The sequence below is a fragment of the Loxodonta africana genome, chromosome 1, assembly GCF_030014295.1.
Source record: "Loxodonta africana isolate mLoxAfr1 chromosome 1, mLoxAfr1.hap2, whole genome shotgun sequence".
NCBI lineage: Eukaryota > Metazoa > Chordata > Mammalia > Proboscidea > Elephantidae > Loxodonta > Loxodonta africana.
Window position 1 is genome coordinate 22,276,173 of NC_087342.1, and position 19,148 is coordinate 22,295,320.

General features: G+C 40.3%; 1 protein-coding gene across 2 annotated transcripts in view; it reads left to right on the forward strand.

Annotated features, from left to right (window-relative positions):
* Positions 1-6,052, forward strand: part of MB21D2 (Mab-21 domain containing 2) — a 140,880-nt gene extending 134,828 nt beyond the window's left edge. Inside the window, exon 2 of one of the 2 annotated variants that reach the window (XM_003412923.4) lies at positions 1,972-6,051. In XM_003412923.4, coding sequence (XP_003412971.1) covers positions 1,972-3,236 — 1,265 coding nt within the window. In that variant the 3' untranslated portion in view covers positions 3,237-6,051. Of the gene's footprint in view, positions 1-1,971 lie in introns of both variants that reach the window. The other variant, XM_023551629.2, reaches the window with a different exon arrangement.
* The last annotated feature ends 13,096 nt before the right edge of the window (positions 6,053-19,148 follow it).

Genomic DNA, 19,148 nt, shown 5'->3' on the forward strand with positions numbered 1-19,148 from the left:
AATAGTGTTGCTGGTAGTTTGTCAGACAATGAAGCGCAAATAAGCGTATAATAAAAAGACAGGAGGTAGGGAGGCTAAGTTTTTATGTTGTTCTTGAAACAGTCATTTAAGTCCAGCCATTATTTAAAGTACTTCATATTAAGACAGATAACAGACAGATGGAGAGATAGGTAGACAACTACCATCAAGTTGACTCGGACTTATGACAATTTATGTACAACAGAATGAAACGTTGTCTGGTCCTGTGTCATCCTCATTATCACTGGCATATTTGAGTCCATCGTTGTGACTCGTGTCAGTGCATCTCATGGAGGGTCTCCCTCTACCTCCACCCCACCAAACATCATGTCCTCTTCCAGTAATGGATCTCTCTTGATGTTGTGTCCAAAGGAAGCGAGTCAGACAGTGTTCTGTTGTGTTCCATAACATTTTCATTGGCTAATTTTCAGTAGATTGCCAGGTCTGTCTTCCTAGCCTGTGTTATTCTGGAAGACCCACTGAAACCTGTCTACCATGGTGATTCTGCTGGTATTTGAAATACCAGTGGCATAGCTTCCAGCATCACAGCAACTCACAAGCCTCCAGAGCACAACAAACTGACAGGTGGTGGACTTCATATTTAAGCCATATTAAATCCATCCATTCATTAACTTTATAATTCAGTCATAGCTTCAATTACGTGCCTACTGCGTGCACACCCTATGCCAGCTAGTATCTGTTTGAGATATGGTTCTCATCCTCAGAGAGCTCACAATTTCATCAGAAAATCACACCTGTTAGTATTACCACCAATCTCATCAGAAAAGCACAAGATTTGGGAAAATGTCATGTGCACGGTGCAGGATATGAGTTTTCCAATTTCTAATCGTCTCGTAAAAGTTCCAGCGTCATCACCGGCAGTAAATATTGTCAGTTGTTTTCTTAAAGAAAGGCTCATTTTGTCCTTTTTTTTTTTTTCCAGAAAATACTTGTCAGATATCCAAATCTGAATGATCATAGTTCATCAGTCATTCTTTAAACTAAAAATGGTGTTCTATGAACAAAGCAGCTAGTTCAACTCACGTCTCAAAAAAAAGAAAAAATACAAGTGCTTTTCCTGAAGACATTTGTATTTTGGCTTTTGTATTTTGGTATGCAGCGGAAGTGCTTTATAATTACTTCCTTTTTGTCTGTCACACTGAATATTAGAAAGATGTTCATGCAAGGGTTGGAAGTTAATCAAATGAATCATGTCTTTTCTGCTTCATCCATGACATAATTGAAATCGGCTTTTTTTTTTTTTTTTAATGCTAGTGCACGAAGGTTAAGAATCTAGTGCTCACTAGAACAGTTTGATTCATGCTAAAGGACCAGCAGTTTTACAATCCGTTGCTCTTGTATCATCAGTGCAGACATCAACGCAGCGAAAAAGTCAAAGCCTTAGTATTATTGTGAAAAGTGTTGTTGTCGTCCCAGAGACCCTCAGTGGTTTGCAGCCCAAGAAGGAAGATTTAAGCAGGGAGGGCCAGGACAGAGACCGAAAGAACCTGGCCACGTGTGATGGCACCAGAGATAGAGAACGAGGAAGGAAGTGAGAGAAGCTACAGAGGTTACAATGACGAGATTTGGCAGTAGAAGGACAAGAAAGAGTTGAATCTCACTGAGATGTTCGGCCCGGATGACAGAGCTGATGGCAATGTCATCGCTCAGGTCATGACTATGGGAGGAGGAGCCCTAGTTTATAATTGAAAATGATATTGCTTTTCACTGTGTGAGAAACATCTATCATAGTCCTCCAAGGCCAGATTCTACAATGGGGGAGGAAGATCCCAGTCTGCTAGCCAGGTCTCTGCAGCAGCCTGAGAGCTGGTGGTGTACTAACAACCAGGTTGAATAAATCGTGGTTCTTGGATGTTCAGAACATTCTATATTGATGCATAAGGCTTTCGTGTGTGTGCTTCCTATAATAGTGTTTTCTCTTTCTGTTTCCAGGGATGGTACAAAAACTGGACCAAAAACTTCCAGTGGCCAATGAGTACCTGTTGCTTTCTGGAGGTGTCCGGGAAGGCGTGGTGGACCTGGACTTGGATGAGCTGAATGTCTATGCCCGGGGGACTGACTATGATATGGACTTTACTCTTCTGGTGCCAGCCCTGAAGCTGCATGACCGGAATCAGCCTGTGACCCTCGATATGCGCCACTCAGCCTTGTGCCACTCTTGGCTAAGCCTCCGGCTCTTTGATGAAGGGACGATCAGTAAGTGGAAAGACTGCTGCACCATCGTCGATCACATCAACGGTGCTACCAACTACTTCTTCTCCCCAACCAAAGTGGCCGACTGGTTCTATGACTCCATCAGCATTGTCCTGTCAGAGATCCAGAAGAAGCCCCAGCGAGGGATGCCAAAGGTGGAAAAGGTAGAAAAGAACGGGACCATCATCTCCATTATTCTGGGCGTGGGCAGCAGTCGCATGCTCTACGACATTGTCCCTGTGGTATCCTTCAAAGGTTGGCCTGCGGTTGCCCAGAGCTGGCTGATGGAGAATCACTTTTGGGATGGAAAGATCACCGAGGAAGAGGTTATCAGTGGGTTTTACCTGGTACCCGCTTGCTCCTACAAGGGAAAGAAGGACAACGAGTGGCGGCTGTCCTTTGCCAGGAGTGAGGTACAACTGAAGAAGTGTATCTCTAGCAGCCTCATGCAGGCCTACCAGGCCTGCAAAGCCATCATCATCAAACTCCTGTCCCGGCCCAAGGCTATTAGTCCCTACCACCTGCGGAGCATGATGCTCTGGGCCTGTGACAGACTTCCTGCCAACTACTTGGCTCAAGAAGACTATGCAGCCCACTTCTTGCTGGGCCTCATCGATGACCTGCAACACTGTCTCGTCAACAAGATGTGCCCCAATTATTTCATCCCTCAGTGCAACATGCTGGAGCACCTGTCGGAGGAGACGGTCATGCTCCACGCCCGGAAGCTCTCCTCCGTCCGCTCAGACCCGGCAGAGCACTTGCGCACGGCCATCGAGCACGTCAAGGCGGCCAACCGGCTGACGCTGGAGCTGCAGCGAAGGGGCAGCACCACCAGCATCCCCTCCCCGCAGTCTGACGGAGGGGACCCCAACCAGCCCGATGACCGCTTGGCCAAAAAACTGCAGCAGCTAGTGACTGAGAACCCGGGGAAGTCCATCTCTGTCTTCATTAACCCCGATGATGTCACACGACCCCATTTTAGAATTGATGATAAATTTTTCTGAGCGTTTTGCTGACTGTTTCTTTTGTTTTCCTCCCGTTTCTTGGTTCTAAAACTCTCCTAACCTGCAATGTGGTTTGTGATGCTGTCTTTCCGTTTTTTTACATATCCAGCCTAGATTGGATCTGTTAAGAACACATTTTACGTTTCCCGATGGTGCAGGCTCTGGAACAGTACATTACTATTTCATACTCTGCTGCTTATTTTTGTTGTTGTTGTTACTGTTGTTTACTTTGTTGTTGTCACCTAGTTTGTTTGTTTTAAGGAGAACTTGAGCCATAGAAGAAAATGCACAGGAACCTGCTCATATTTTCCTTTTTTATACTTTGTGCAAATTTGCTAACGGGGCTGGGGAAACAAATGTCCTTCTGACATTTAAGTATTTCATTCTTTGTATGGTTTGTTTTTATTTTCTCCTCAATGAGTTTCATCACCATAGACATTTGAGAGCGTTGTCTGAACCTGGGAATTACTGGCATATTAGCTGGATTTATTTCTTTTGCCCAGTGGCCAGGGATGTTTCCTTCTTTTTCACCAAACGTTGTAGACTTGGAGTGTGATAATGCTACAAATGGTGTTTTGGAGCAACTTCATTGAATGTAATTGTCCTTGAGTCAGAACCTTGGATGGTTTCGGAGGGTGTATTTGACAGCTTTCCAGCCAGAATGAAGGTTTTCCAATGTTAGGTTTTAGTCTGTGTACTTATTTGAAGCCTTATTTAAATCCTATTGAAGAACATACCATTATAATTGTTATTTGCACTAATGAAATCCTTTCCATTGTCAGAGTCCCACCGTGTACATTTCAGTAGGAATTAACATCTACTATTGATATGCTATCATTTTTCTTTCCCATTTTACCCAATCAACAGAATGATTTTCTGCTTTGTTTTAGTTCTCCTTCAATTGTGGGGTCCCCTGTTGCCCTCTTTGATTTTCTGTTTCCTTGTCTTACTGAGAGAAGTTTTTAAAGCTTTATACCTGGTGATTGACTTTACCTAAAGCTTGGAAAAATATCTACGTGCTAAAATAGGTGTCTTTGTATTTATTTCTCTCTTACCTTTATAGAGGTAAGCTTTTTTGTAAAGTCTCCTTCCCTTTACTGAGGAGTTTTGAGGAAAACTGGCAGGAAGAATTATAATCCCCAAATTGAAGGTGTCATGCCTGTTAGAAAGCCGACTTGGCCGTACAGCAGAAACCGGGAAATCTCTGGATGGCAGCCTTGGTGGAGAGGTGTCCTGTCTTCATGAATGAAATTTGCTTGCCAGGTTTAGGTGCCACAAGGCATTGGCTCCGTGTTTTGATGTGGACTCATGGCAAGCTGGTGTCTGAGAGGTCAGGTGCCTGCTGATCTCTCAATGGATGCCCGTGATGTCTACGGTTAGAAAGGCCAGGCAACGTTTTGGTTTTGATCTTGAATGTCAAGACTTATACATTGGATTTTGGCTGATTGAAACCAGGCATATGTGGTCTTGGGTTTTTGCATGGGAATTAATGTAATGCTTATAAATGAAAATGAAATCATTCAACCATCTTAAGTCAAACACAAAAATAATAATAAAAAAAGAAACATACCAGCCTTGGAATTTTGTTGTTGTTGCTAGTTTATAGTCTGGAAATCTTTCTCTTATTAGCAATGCTAATAATCATTTTCAGTAAATACAGCCCACACCAAACCCGTTGCCATCAAGTCGATTCCAACACATAATGACCCCATAGGACAGAGTAGGGCTGCCCTATAGGGCTTCCAAGGAGAAGCAGGTTCATTTGAACTGCTGACATTTTGGTTAGCAGCCAAGCTGTTAACCACTGTGCCACCAGGGCTCCCAATACAGCTGTTGTCATGTATAGTGAACTTCCAGCATTCATTCTTTCCTTTCCCCAGATTTTCCTACTAGTATCTCCCTATCCTCCAAAGAGCTTACATCCTTCTCTGGAAATGATTCATCCCCAGCTCGACTGCATTCTGCTCGACGTAAGCCAATCACCGCAAACCATTTCCTGGGCCACAGTCATTAACTAGGGATTGGGCGTGTGGTGTAAGCTGCTCCAATCAGGGAGATGCCCAGGGTTTGAGCGTGGAATGCTGGGACAGAAGCATGTACTCTCCCTGGGATATGAAAAAGGAAGCACTTGGTGTCTGTCACTACTGACAACTATCACACAACCTTGACTCGAGCCAGCCTTAGTTAAAGTTGACATTGGATAAAAATCATAAGCACCAGACCATACCGCCCCCCTCCCTCCCAAGTCTGGTGTCTTTTCTCTCACCAGGCTTTCTAGTTAAGCAAGTCAGCAAATGCCCTCTGATTTTAGCCACTTTGTGTTTGAATCAATTCATCCAAATATTTAAGCTGGTATACCAAGCTACTTTAGCATGTTTAAACTTTTGCAGTTGATGTGTGTCTCCTTTCTTTGTGGGGATGGGAATCAGAGGTACCCGTCTGTTTTATCTAAGAACTGGGTAATGCTCTCTGATTTGACTAGCCCAAAGACTGTCATAGCCTCTAGCACTAATAGCTTCTTAACATTTATTATACCTTGGCCATAATGTTAAAAGAAATGTTAAGCATATCCACATAGCTGTTTTCAACTATAAACTGCCCTAACTGCTTCGAATTGGTATCTCCAGTATCATTAGCAATATTTGCAATATTTTAAATGCTGTGGTTTCAGACAAAATGTTATTGCAAAAGTGGTAAGAACCTAGCTTCAGAGATCCTCATAGTACATTTTCCCCTTGGTTCCATGCTACCTCTAGAACTAGTGGAGAGCTCTTTACAAAATTTTGATTAAACTTGACAAAAAAGTCCAGAGGACCCTGGGCGCTAGTAACTTTAAAACCTATTTTTTTTAATTCCTAGAATTTACTATGAGTACCTTAACCCAAGGGCTCCTAAGTCAGACATTGTTGGGGGTGGGTAGAGATAGGGTGTAGTCTGATACATTTTCTTGTCTAAGACTTAAGCAAATCGTTAAATTGCTAACTAGTCCTTCCCTCTGATTTCGGAAAATTGGTTAAAAACTCTTCTGCTTCAAGTGCAATAAAAAATGCCACGTGACTGGAGTGACGATACTTTCAACATTACTGATGGCTAAGTTTTCAGGTTATTTTAGTTGTATGATTCCATTTATATGAAATATCCAGAACAGGCAAATCCATGGAGGCAGAAAGTGGGTTAGCAGTTGCCAAGAGATGAGGCAAGCGGGGGATGGAGACTAACTGCTAACAGGTACGAGGTTCTTTAGCGGGTGATAGAAATGGTCTGGAATTAGATAGTGGTGGTAATTTTTTTGCATGTTGTTTTTGTTAGGTGCCATCAAGTCGGTTCCAACTCGTAGTGACTCTGTGTACAACAGAACAAAACACTGCCTGATCCTGTGCCATCCTCACAGCTGTTGTTATGCTTCAGCCCATTGTTGCAGCCACTGTGTTAATCCGTCTTGTTGAGGGTCTTCCTGTTTTTCGTTGACCCTCTACTTTACCAAGCATGATGTCTTTCTCCAGGGACTGATCCCTCCTGACAACATGTCCAAAGTAGGTGAGGCATAGTCTGAATTTTTGGGCGTGGGAATTTACAAGCTGTAACTCAACAGGGTTTCACATATTCGAAGAGTAGATTATTCTCTGCCATCTGCCTTTCCCTCCTTCTGAAATGAAAACCCCAAAGCTCCCTTAGAGGTTGGTTTCAGAGTAGGTGGAGCCAATCAGGACCAGCTGTTTTATTTTCAGAATAAGAATACTCTCTTGAAATTACTGAACAGAATTACTTCAGAGAAAATGGAGGCAGACGTGTGTGGCTAATTTTACTGAATTTCAAGGGGAGATGTGAAGAAGCAGGGAGCAGGTTTTTGGGGCTACTTTTTAAGATCCCTGTAGTCATTTCTACAGTGTCCCTGGGTGGTGCGCTTGGCAGCTGTCCAAACGGCTGGTGGTTCAAGTCCACTCAGATGCCTCAGAAGAAAGACCTGAGGGTCCACTTCTGAAAAATCAGCCATAAAAAACCAGTGGAGCACATTTACTCTGACACGCATGGGATCACCAGGAGGTGGAATTAACTGGACAGCAACTGTTTTTTTAAATGAAATCCCTTCTGCACCACACCTACACACAACGAACGCAAACATGCTTGCCTTCACTTCACCAATAGGAGAGGCATCTTTAGGGCGACTGTCTTGTAACGCTTCCTGGGAGGAATAAGCCCACTGACTTGTCACAGTGAAGTGTTGACTGTTCTGCATCACATCATTACCTTGCTAAGAAAAATGCTCTAACTTAGAGTTCAGCTTTGGATGGGATTGCTAGAAAAGAGAACGAGACATGTCTTAGCAACAGCTATTGGGTGCCTTTTGAAGAATGTACCTCTTAGGCTGTCACTTTCTCAGTAGGTAAACAGTGAGTGCGTGGTCTAAATACACACTTGCCAATGGAGACTTATTTACAATAGGTCGGAAATTCTATGTTCTGTTAAGGGAAAATGTCTTTTTTTTTTTTTTAAGATAAATTTTACATGGTGGGAATCAAACTAATAATTTAAATATAATTGTGTTTCTTTATGCCCCATACATATATCAACTTATCATCAATATTTACCCTGTTGAGTGAACTCTAAAACAGCGTGCTTCAGCAACTGTACTATTTGCCCTATTGCACTGAACTATTGTACTGATGTAGGGTGACCCTGGTTTTCTAAATTTGGGTTGACCATTTTCAATCCACACTTGGGCCCCGACCTGCAGCAAACATCAGGGAGACCACAGACCTGGGTCTGTGTGGTTTGTAATAAGCAAGAAATTGGAGGAAAGTCAAGTATCATTAAACCCACATATAGAATCCCCGGTGTTCAAAGATCTTCAGAGCCATATTTAGCTTTAATTTGGTACGGCAGCTGAGATGAGCCAGTTTTCATTTTGGAGCTCTCTGTCTTTTCAGGATGAATGGACTCAATGTGACCTTGGTAAGGCTGCATTGATACATTTTTCACCTGTTGCCTTCTACTTCACCAGTTAATCACGGAAACTAAAGGACTAAATGTGGGCAAAGGCAAAAACTTGTTTCTTTGACTTTGCATCCTTCTCTAAAATAAGGGATTGGGGTAGCTTCTCTCTCTTTTTTTTTTTTTTTCAGGTTTTCACAATCTACGATTGCCTCAGTTTCCAAAATAATCTCCACTTAGGTCTGTGAAATCATCTATTTAAGCATCATTTAAGAGTCTTTGTTCATTTGGGCAGATTATTATTTTTAAAAGTCTTATTGCACCAGCACGTATAGTGAGGCGCTGTAAACATTTATTGAACACCTGCCAGTACAGATATGCCTGTTAGGTGCTTTATACTCATGCAAGTCTCACAATAACTCTGAACATTTAAGGAAACCAAGACTCAGAAATTGGGTAACGTGTCCAAAGTTACATAGACCATGAAGTGGTAGGGCAGAGCTAGGATTTGAACCTAGTCGTCTGTTTCCAAAATTAAGAACTTTTTTCTATGCCGCCTGCCTCTGGTGTTAGAACCTACTCCTGTTGTTTAGGATGAATTGTGTTATGTGCATCCACAGAAGCCTGCATTTAGGCAAGAACTAAACCACAGATGACAGAACGTGAAGAAAACCTTGGAGCTGTCCATCAGCAAAGGAGACGAATTATCTAGAGAAAAGTGAATTTTCTATCACTGAGAGATCTCTGTAGAAGGCAGGGACCTCATGTGGGGAGTCTCTGCTCGGGAAGGGGACCGAATGATTCTACTATCACTTTAATCACTGGGCTAGGAGGAGTAGGCATTAGAAGAACTGTTAATGTTAGCAAAACACTACTTTTTTTCAAGATGTAGAAAGAAAGGTGTTGTCTGTAAAATGAAAACATGGAGTTGGGAGCTTCATTACATTTAAATTAAAAATGAAAGATAATCAGTTACTTTCATGAATCATTCATTTAACATTGTCTTGGGCTGGGTTCTCCAGAGAAGCAAAACCAGTAAAGCGTATACATGTAGTATAAAACCAAAAAAACCAAACCCAGTGCCGTCGAGTCGATTCTGACTCATAGCGACCCTATAGGACAGAGTAGAACTGCCCCATAGAGTTTCCAAGGAGTGCCTGGCGGATTTGAACTGCCAACCCTTTGGTTAGCAGCCGTAGCACTTAACCACTATGCCACCAGGGTTTCCACATGTAGTATGGAGAGGTATATATCAAGAAAATGACTCACAAGATTGTAGAGGCTGGGATGTCCCAAGTCTGTGGGTAAGAAGAGAGGCCTCTTCTGACCCATGTAGCCACAGGGGGTGGTGAACCCAAGATTGGCAGGTCAGACATCAGGGCACTTGCTCACAGGCTGTGAAGATCGACCCATTGCAAGATCGGCAGGCAAGACTACAGGTAAATTGCTAGCTGAAGTCCCAAGAAGGGGAGATCAGATGAACAGGAGCCAGCTGCAGGATCCAGAGCAAGCAAAAGCCCACAAGCCTTGCCAGGAAGTCCACCTATATTGGATGCAGTCCACATCCCCAAGGAAATTCCCTTTCAACTGATTGGCTATTCATGGAAGTGATCACATCATCATAGGACTGCTAAACTATAGCATAACTGCCAAACCACTGAGAATCATGGCCCGGCCAAGATGACACATGAACTCATTATCACAGACACTGATGTAAAAATGAAATAAGTAGACCATCTTGTATGTTTAAAAGAGTACTAATATAACTTAATTTCTTTGGAATATGGTAATTTAAAAAATTTCTGAGCATTTGTCAAAACATTTTGATAGACTAAACCCCACAACAAAATCTTACCATTTACATTTTATAAACCTGTATGTTTACCACTTAACCACTTATAAATCTTTTTTATAGAAATCAGAGTCTTAGCAGATTCTTAAACCAGCTTTCAGAGGTCATTATTAAGTTAAAACCTTTCGTTTTTTTAATGATGGCCTAAATGATTGACCCAATGGACAAGGTGGCATTCCTTGATTATGACAACTGAAGCTATCTTGAAGTAAACAGAAGTTTCTTTCTGACCCTTGTCCCTTTCAGCCTCAACAAAGCTTATGCTTAAAGGATTGACGCAAATATTTATCAACATGAGTCAAAGTCTCCATTGCTTATGGAAATAAATGCAAAGAAGCTTCCCGTTTCACACGATAATATTGTTGTTAGCTACCATCAAGTTGGGCCCCAACCCATGACAACTCCATGCACAATGGACCATTGTGATCCATAGGGTTTTCACTGGCTGACTTTCAGAAGTTGGTCACCAGGCCTTTCTTCCTAGTCTTAGTCTGGAAGTGCCACTGAAACCTGTTCAGCATCATAGCAACAGGCGGTCTTCCACTGAGAGAGGGTGGTGGTTGTGCTTGAGGTGCATCAGCCAGGATGGAAGATGAGAATTCTATAAGAATTCAAACACACCTTTCATAAAGATTGGCCAGTGCTTTATGCAATGTTTCTTGAAATTCACCAAGTCAATGACTGTCATCTGAAGAGGAATCTATTGAAGGAAGAACATTATTTTGTTAGTGGGAAAGATCTGGCTGACAAAATGTGGCACACCAGTACAGAAAGCACAAGTCTAGGAGCTGAACTGTCTGGAGCCAGTCAGTTCTAACATGAGCCATGTGACTTTGGGCAAATTCCTTCTCTTCTCTGACTCTTGTTCGATTGAGGAATGGGATTTGTGATATGTAAAGAGCCCCTCCATGAACAGTTGTTGGCTGTAGAGGGAGAAAACATCCCCCACCCACACACACAAAGACAAAAGCAAGACACAAGGGAAGATTAAACAATGATAAATGATGACTGTTAGATGGGATTTGCAGACCCAAGCAGAGAGTCCAGGTGAACTGAGGTGGACAGCAGTACCAGGAGTGCTCAGGTAGGCAAGAACAATGAGATGACATTGCTTATCTCATTCTTTTTTTTGTTTCACTCCAGGGTGGCAGAGTTGTCCTGAGAGCTCCCCAAGGCCAGTCTCGTGGTCATAGGAACAGATCTCTCTGTGCCCTCTACCCAGCTGTGTTTGTGGTGTTCTATAAAGCTATTGCTTACAGAAGAATTTTGCTGGAAAATTGAAACCTTTTTTTTGCTCTCAGGTCTCTAAATATATAGCTCAGGTTTTGACCTTTGCTAACTTACTCATCAGTTTCGGTTAGCCACTTTTTATGAAAATCCTGAGAGAAAGCTATTTGGAGGTTTGTGTGACAAAATATAAAATTCAATTGGGTATATATTTTTCTTAAATTTGCTGTTCACCTGGTGTTGAAACCTTCAGGGACAATGTCTTTCATTATAATCCTGTGACTCTGACAAGATCACACATGACTCCGGCCAGCTGAACCTTTCCTTGCTGCCATGTTTGCCTTTTCAGTCATCTTGTATTTCTCTGTGCTGATGGTGTAAGCCAGAATCACAGTTAGAACAAAGCAACAGATAGGCTAAGAATGGCTTCCTCACCTCCACTTGAATGTCCTGGACTAGAAGATTTCTAAACTTCAGCATTGGCTTCCTGTTTATTTTTCATATGTTCTGTGCCCAGACTCAATACTCTTTATATTATTTTTAATAACAGCATCTAGGACATCAAAAGGATGAGGAGGCTCCAGGTTATTACAGGAAATTTCCTGTTTCCTACAAGCGGATTATTTATCCTGATATCTCCCAAACTTTAATCATATGCAATCTTTTTTTTTTTTTTTTGGATTCTGCTTAATGTATATATTCCTTTTTTTTTTTTAGTTTATCATTCAGAAATGTATATACAAGTTGTTTTATGACATTGATTGCAATCCCCGCAATGTGTCAGCACGCTCCCCCTTTCCCTTTCCACCCTGCATTTTCCATGTCCATTCGTCTAGTTTTCCTGTCTCTTCCTGCCTTCTCATCGTTACTTTTGGGCAGGTGTTGCCCATTTGGTCTCATATACCTGATTGAACTAAGAAGAAGCGTGTTCTTCACATGTTATTGTTTGTTTTATACCCATAGCCGTCAGTCAATTCCAAGTCATAGCGACCCTATAGGACAGAGTAGAACTGCCCCACTGGGTTTCCAAGGAGTGGCTAATGGATTTGAACTGCCGTCCATTTGGTCAGCAGCCAAGCTCTTAACCACTGTGCCACCTGTCTAATCTTTGGCTGAAAGGTGACCTTCAGGATTGGCTTCAGTCCTGAGGTAGCAGGATGTCTGGGGGCTACAGTCTTGGGGGTTCTTCCAGTCTCAGATCAGTAAGTCTGGTCTTTTTTTTGTGAATTTGAATTTTGTTCTACATTTTTTTCCTACTCTTTCTGGGACCCTCTGTTGTGACCCCTGTCAAAGCATTCAGTGGTCGTAGCCAGCCATCATCTAGTTCTTCTGGGCTCAGGCTGGTAGAGGCCATGGTTCATATGGTCCATCAGTCCTTTGGGCTAACGTTTTCCTTGAGTGTCCATCAGTCCTTTGGACTAATGTTTTCCTTGAGTCTTTGGGTTTTTTTTTTTCCCCATTCGCCTTTGCATGGGATCAATAGATGTTACTTTAGTTAGCCGTCACATGAAATCTTTTGATAAACACAAAAAACCCATGCTTTAACCTCCCCTGTAAGATTTTTTTAGACACATATTTTTGCTCTTCCTGTTATTTGTTAGAGAAGCACTATCTTCTAAGTATTCTCACCAGCCAGACAAAAATATTTTGACAAGCTTTCTGAGGTTTGAATTATAAAAATTATAGGTATTAGAGGATTTTAAGAATAAATCTAGAGACTGCTTTTTCAAGCTACCCAAAAACCCATTTCCATCAAGTTAATTCTGACTCATAACGACCCTATAGGACAGAGTAGACCTGCCCCCGTAGGATTTCCAAGGCTATAAATCTTTACGGAAACAGAGTGCAACATCTTTCCTCTGTGTTTCAAACCACCCACACTCCTAATCCCAAAGTACCATTATGCTACAACTCTCCCTCCTATTAAGAATCATTTATCTATATGAATGTTGAAAGGCTTGTCCAAATTTCTTCTGCCTAAATAAATGTCATGGAAGAACCTGTCTCACTGGAAAGAATGATTTACAAAGAAATGTCTCTATAGCTACTTGATCTACAGATTTTGTTTAAGTCTTGAATTTCCCATAGCTGGAGGCAAGGGCTCAAGACATTTATATATTAGCATATTGTGATATTTGATTAGTTCAACAAAATAGGAAGCTTTGTTCTGCACTGTCTTTGCATGGTACTTAATGAATGAAAGCAGCCTCAAGTAGTGACCTAACCATCTACCACTATCTAGCCTTGTGATTTTTTTCTGGTTATCTTTGCTCTCTACTTTGTTTTATGAAGGAATTGGACTAATGATTTTTTGTTGTGGTTTTTCAGTGCCTGTCTTAGGGGATTCCACATTGTATTGGTCGTTGGGCTTTGACTCAGTAGGACAGCTCTGTTTTTATCTATCTTACATGTTGGAATTTCATGTAAGAATTTATTTGAAGGTATCCCTGTTTTAACAATTTTAAAAAAAACGTGATGAGGTTATCTTTAAAGGCTTCTCTGGGTATCTAAAGGGTCTGTATTTCTAGAAAGCAAACATTGAACTCTCATGTGTATGTGTTGAAGAGCGAAGAGTACATAACACTTCAACACTTATTCATTCCACAAATAATTATTGAGAACTTAGGCTCAATAAACATTGACAAAGCACTTCAAAGAAAGGAAAGGACCAGTTTTCAGCCTCATGGAGCTTTCAGTATAGTGGAATGGGAATGAATGTGGGGGAGAATGCTCAGATAAAAAAAAAAAAAAATGGCCATCACAAGAAAATTTCATAATTTGAAAGAAGACAATAAATATTGAAAACTATTTTCACTTATGTAAGCCCATTTTGGCACTATTGACATTTGGGGGATGGATAATTCTTGTTCTAGGGAGCTGCCCTCTGCATTGTAGAGTACTTATCAACATTCCTGGCCTTCATTCACTAGATGCCAGTAGTGTCACCCCCACCGCCTCCAGTAATGACAAATAAAAATGTCTCCAGGAGGCAAAATCAAACTAAGTTGAAAATCACTATAGTAAATAATTCTGTTATTTCCTGGGGGTAGTGACAGTTTCAGGTTTATTTATATGCCTAGCCAAATGTAAGCACATGCCTAGCTAGTACTGATTGAATTCCATTTGTAAAAGCTGAAGTACTGATGAGTCTTTCAAGGTCCTTTGCCCATTTTATGTTTGTAACCATCAAATTACTTGCTCAACCATTTAATCAGCCAACATTTTCCAGTGTTTCAAGTGCTGCCAACGGGGACTAAAATCTTCAAGATGAAGATTTGTTCCTCAAGGAGATTACAGTGTATGTAGGGAGATATTGATGAGTGTGTAGAAATATAATAATCAGGAGTATAAAAAAAAATAAAGGGTCAAATAAAAGATCAAACCCATTGCCATCCAGTCAATTCTGACTCATAGCTAACCTATAGGACAGAGTAGAACTGCCCCACAGGGTTTCCAGTGAGCAACTGGTGGATTCGAACTGGTGGATTCGAACTGCTGACCGTTTGGTTAGCAGCCAAGCTCTTAAGCACTGTGCCACCAGGGCTCCAAATTAAGGACCAGATAATAGTTATTACTGGAGTTGAGATCAGGGAGAAATCATGGGCTGGAGTGTTTAAAGAAGGCTTTGAAGGATACTAGGAATTATGATACTATAGAGATAGTTGCAAAAGTGCTGTAGAAAGAGGGAGAAGCTTAGGGGAGAAGGCATGGAGGGGCCCCATAGGGAATGAAGGACAAGAAATATGGGTGATCTCTCTATCATACATTGAGATCTGAAAAGTGCTGCTGTAACTGTAATTTGAACTTAGAAAATATATCCACTGAAAATTTGTGTGAAAATGAAATCTTTCATTGTAAGCTTGGGAAGCATATAAAACAACTTGACATTACTTGTGATTCAAACAACATTGTCAATGAAATTATTTCACTGCAGCATAGATTTCACACATAAACTCTGTTTTGCCTTGTTATTTTTGGTTGGATTCATTGAGAAATAGTATCAAATCTGTAGCAACAGATAATTTCCAAAGCCATTTTATGCTCAGTAATAGTGGATGAGGGCAGTTCTTCTCATTCGGCAAGATTTCAATCTCAGGCCAGACCTTCAAAAAAAAATTGCAATGAAATTTTACCACTACTAAGCCATTGAACTGCTGTGTAGTAGGGCAATTCAGGATATCCAACATCTATTTATGAACACAAATTCTTAGAACTACCAATGATTAAATCCATGGGAGAAAATGAAGTTTACTGGTTCAGTAACATATAATCAGTTAAAATATTTTCCTCAAAGTATCTGCTGATGAATAACACAATGGATAATAGATTTAAAGAGCTTACATTTTTGCACACTTTGGAAATTTTCCAAGTAAGCTTTATTCTGCTCCACATTTATTTTATTAGTTGTAAAACATCTTAACAGATTCCACTTCAGGTTGTACAGGATTCATTTTTTTCTCAACTTCTTTGAGAAGTAACTGTTTCCACAGACTAATAGAGGATAACTCTTCAGTCACATCTAACTCAGCATTGATTCCTCACAACGACAACAACAACAGCTGAGTTTCTATGGACTCATCAAAAGTCAAGGAAAACCACTTGAAAGCATTTTTTTTTTTAATTTAGTAGCAGTTTTCCTCCCCATGTCATTTTGTCTGGATGCTCCTCTCTCCCCCAATATTTTTCCTCAGCATTAAACATTTATATTAGAATATGTTTTGGTGTTAACAATTCCGGGAAATTTTTACCAGTTTTCTGGAGTTTCCTTTAAGTGTATACAATTCAAGTTTCTTTTCTTTCCTTTTTTTTTTTTTTTAATTTTTAAAAGATGTCTTGAGTTATAGTTTTAAATGTTTGCTGTATATCATTGTTTTGATTTTTCCTGTTCTGGGACTATTAATACATGTACTAGATCTTTTTTGTTGGTCTTCCATATCTGTCATACCTTCAGATATTTTTTCTCTTTCTTAAATTGTTTTATTTATTTTATTTTTATTTTTCCTCCCATCTCTCATTTTTCTTACTGTGCTTTCTATATGTCTATCTATTATAGTTTTTCTAATTTACTTTTTTTTTTTTTTAACAATGTCAAACTTACAAAAAAAATTGTAAGCAGAATACAAAGAAAAATTTCCCTCAACTCTTTTAAGAGTAAGTTGTGGACCTGATGCACCATCACTACCAAATATTTATGTGTTTCCTACTAACAAGAATATTTTACTATATAATTGAAATACAACTATCAAAATTAGAGAATTGACATCAATGAATCTCTCCCATCTATAGACTCCATTCAGTTTAGGTCAACTTTCCTAATAATTTCCTTTATAGCAAAAAAAAAAAAAAAAAGTCCAATCCAGATGATCACATTCCATTTGGTTGTCATGTTTCTTTAGTCTCCTACTATCTGGAACCATCTATTAGTTTTTCCTTAACTTTCAGGACCTTGACATTTTAGAAGATTAAACAACAACAACAGAAAACCCATTGTCATCAAGTCAGTTTAACTCATAGTGACCCAACTAGTTATTTTGTAGAATGTCCATCAATTTGGGTTTCTTGGTGTTCTGCATATTTAGAATTAGTTTTTTGCATCATTGGCAGTAAAAACACAGAAGCTTTGCTGAGCTCTTACTGTATTCCATCAGGTGGTATATTATTTAGATTTCCCCGTTACTAATGGTGTTAATTTTTTTTTTTTTAATGGTGTTAATTAGTCACTTGATTAAGATGTTCTGGAGGCTGGATGAACAAACCCCCAAAACTGTTGCCCTGAGATAATCTTAAACCTTAAACTGAAAATACCACCTGAAGTCTTCTTAAAACCTGACAATAGTTTAGCTTAACTAGTAACAAATGTCTACCTTGAGCATTATGCTCTTTTAAGATTTATCTATATGGAGCCCTCGTGGTGCCACGGTTAAGAGCTTGGCTGCTATCCAAAATGGCAGTTCAAATCCACCAGCTGCTCCTTGGAAACCCAAGGGACAGTTCTACTCTGTCTGTCTGTGGTAGGGTTGCTATGACTCTGAATCGACTCTACGGCAAAGAGTTTGGTTTGGTTTGGGCTGCATTTACGGGAAATGATTGTTAGCATTGCTAATAAGAAAACAATTCCCAGATTACGAACTTATTTTCATCATAACCAGATGGTCTAGCTCGTTTTGTACTTTCCCTGCCTCTAGCCATCATTTCTCCAAGGAATATATGTGATTGTTTTTGATCAATTTCCCTGTATGCAACTGGTCTCCTATTCTCTCTGCCACCTCTTTGCCATCACACACACGAAGTAGATGTCCTCCTCATCCCACTAGAGTCCTAACATGTTTCCCCACCCTGACACGCTCCTCACCTGGTGGTGCACCATCTCCAGGTTAACATGCATCCCCTCCAACATGCGCTCATGCATGCATACTTAGCATGGACACCCACCATGCTTGGCCTCGTCTGATACTTTTGAATTGAATAATTTGAAGGACCCAAAATTTTTTTTTCTTTTTTTCTTATTTATTTTTTGGCAGTATTTGATTATTTCATTTCCTCTGTAAAATTTCTATTTAATTTCTGAGCTTTTCTATTTTGGATTCGTGCTGTTCTTTCAAAGGTGTGGTCATTTTCTTAATGTGTCGTAGCTCATTTTGTAATCTTAGGTTTTTCATTTGCTGGGTGTCCATATTTTTCTGATGTGTTCTCATGGAATTGTACCAGATCCATTTAAATTGTATTTCTTGTAATTAGTATTTTGTGGGTTTTTATCGTGTTCCTTTTTTGTTCCCCATGTTTAAATAAGGTGAGTTTTCCTTGAGTTTGCTGCTTGGAGGGAGGGACAGAGTAGGATAAGTTTTCCAGATTCAGAGCTCGATGACTCCCTCTTCTGTTGTTACCATGAAAGACTTAAAATATGGCCTCTCTGTGTAGCTACTTCTCTACGTCTAAAAGTCAAATAGGATTCAATAGCACTTTCTGCATACAGCCCTGTGTACTCCAGCCTCAACCTCTACTGGGCTTGCCTTCCAAGTTGGTGCTCTCTGCTTTAGACTCTGTGTTTTGCTTCCTCGGAGCCTCTCCTTTCTTAACTGTCCAGCCTCCTCTCTCTTTCTTTTATTATTATTATTTTACCTCTAGTGCCCCTGTTCTGCTCAATTTGGTTTTTGTTTCTAGTATTTTTCCTTTAGATGTCAGTTTATCTTTCTGGAAGAGAATATTTGGTGGCTACTCCTGAGATTTTCAAGGGCCTAAACTGCCACAGTACTTTTCTGATCCATAAACATTATTGATATATATATATATATATTTTAGTTTAACACAACTCTGACCCTGCAAAGGTATTTCCCCGTTTAGCTGATATTTTTCGGAAATATCCAGTTAGGATGGTGTTTTCTCTTCTTGTGGATAACATCTGTTAATCATATTTTGATTTTAATGGCTTTTAGACTATAATAGTGGGCTCCCATCACACAAGAGTTATCTTCTACAGTTCTTGCTGCTATTGATGGTTTGACCACAAATAAGTTTTAAACCATTAAAACCAAACCCACTGCCGTCGAGTTGATTCCGACTCATAGTGACCCTATAGGACAGAGTAGAACTGCCTGATAGTTTCCAAGGAGCGCCTAGCAGATTCGAACTACCGACCTCTTGATGACACTTAATCACTACACCACCAGGGCTTCCAAATGAGTTTTGGGGGGATCTTATTGAAGATGTTGCTTTTGCCTTTTTTCCGCCTGCATTGGGTGGTCTGTTTTCAGAAAGTTTTGGTAAAATAAAAAAACTACATCGTGTCACATCAACCAACTACAAGTGCTTTGGTTTTTTAATGAGCCGAATTCTTCCTGCGGCAGTTATTTGCAGTTGGATAGTGTGGAAGGGCCAGGAATTCTCTTTGGCTAAGAATGAAA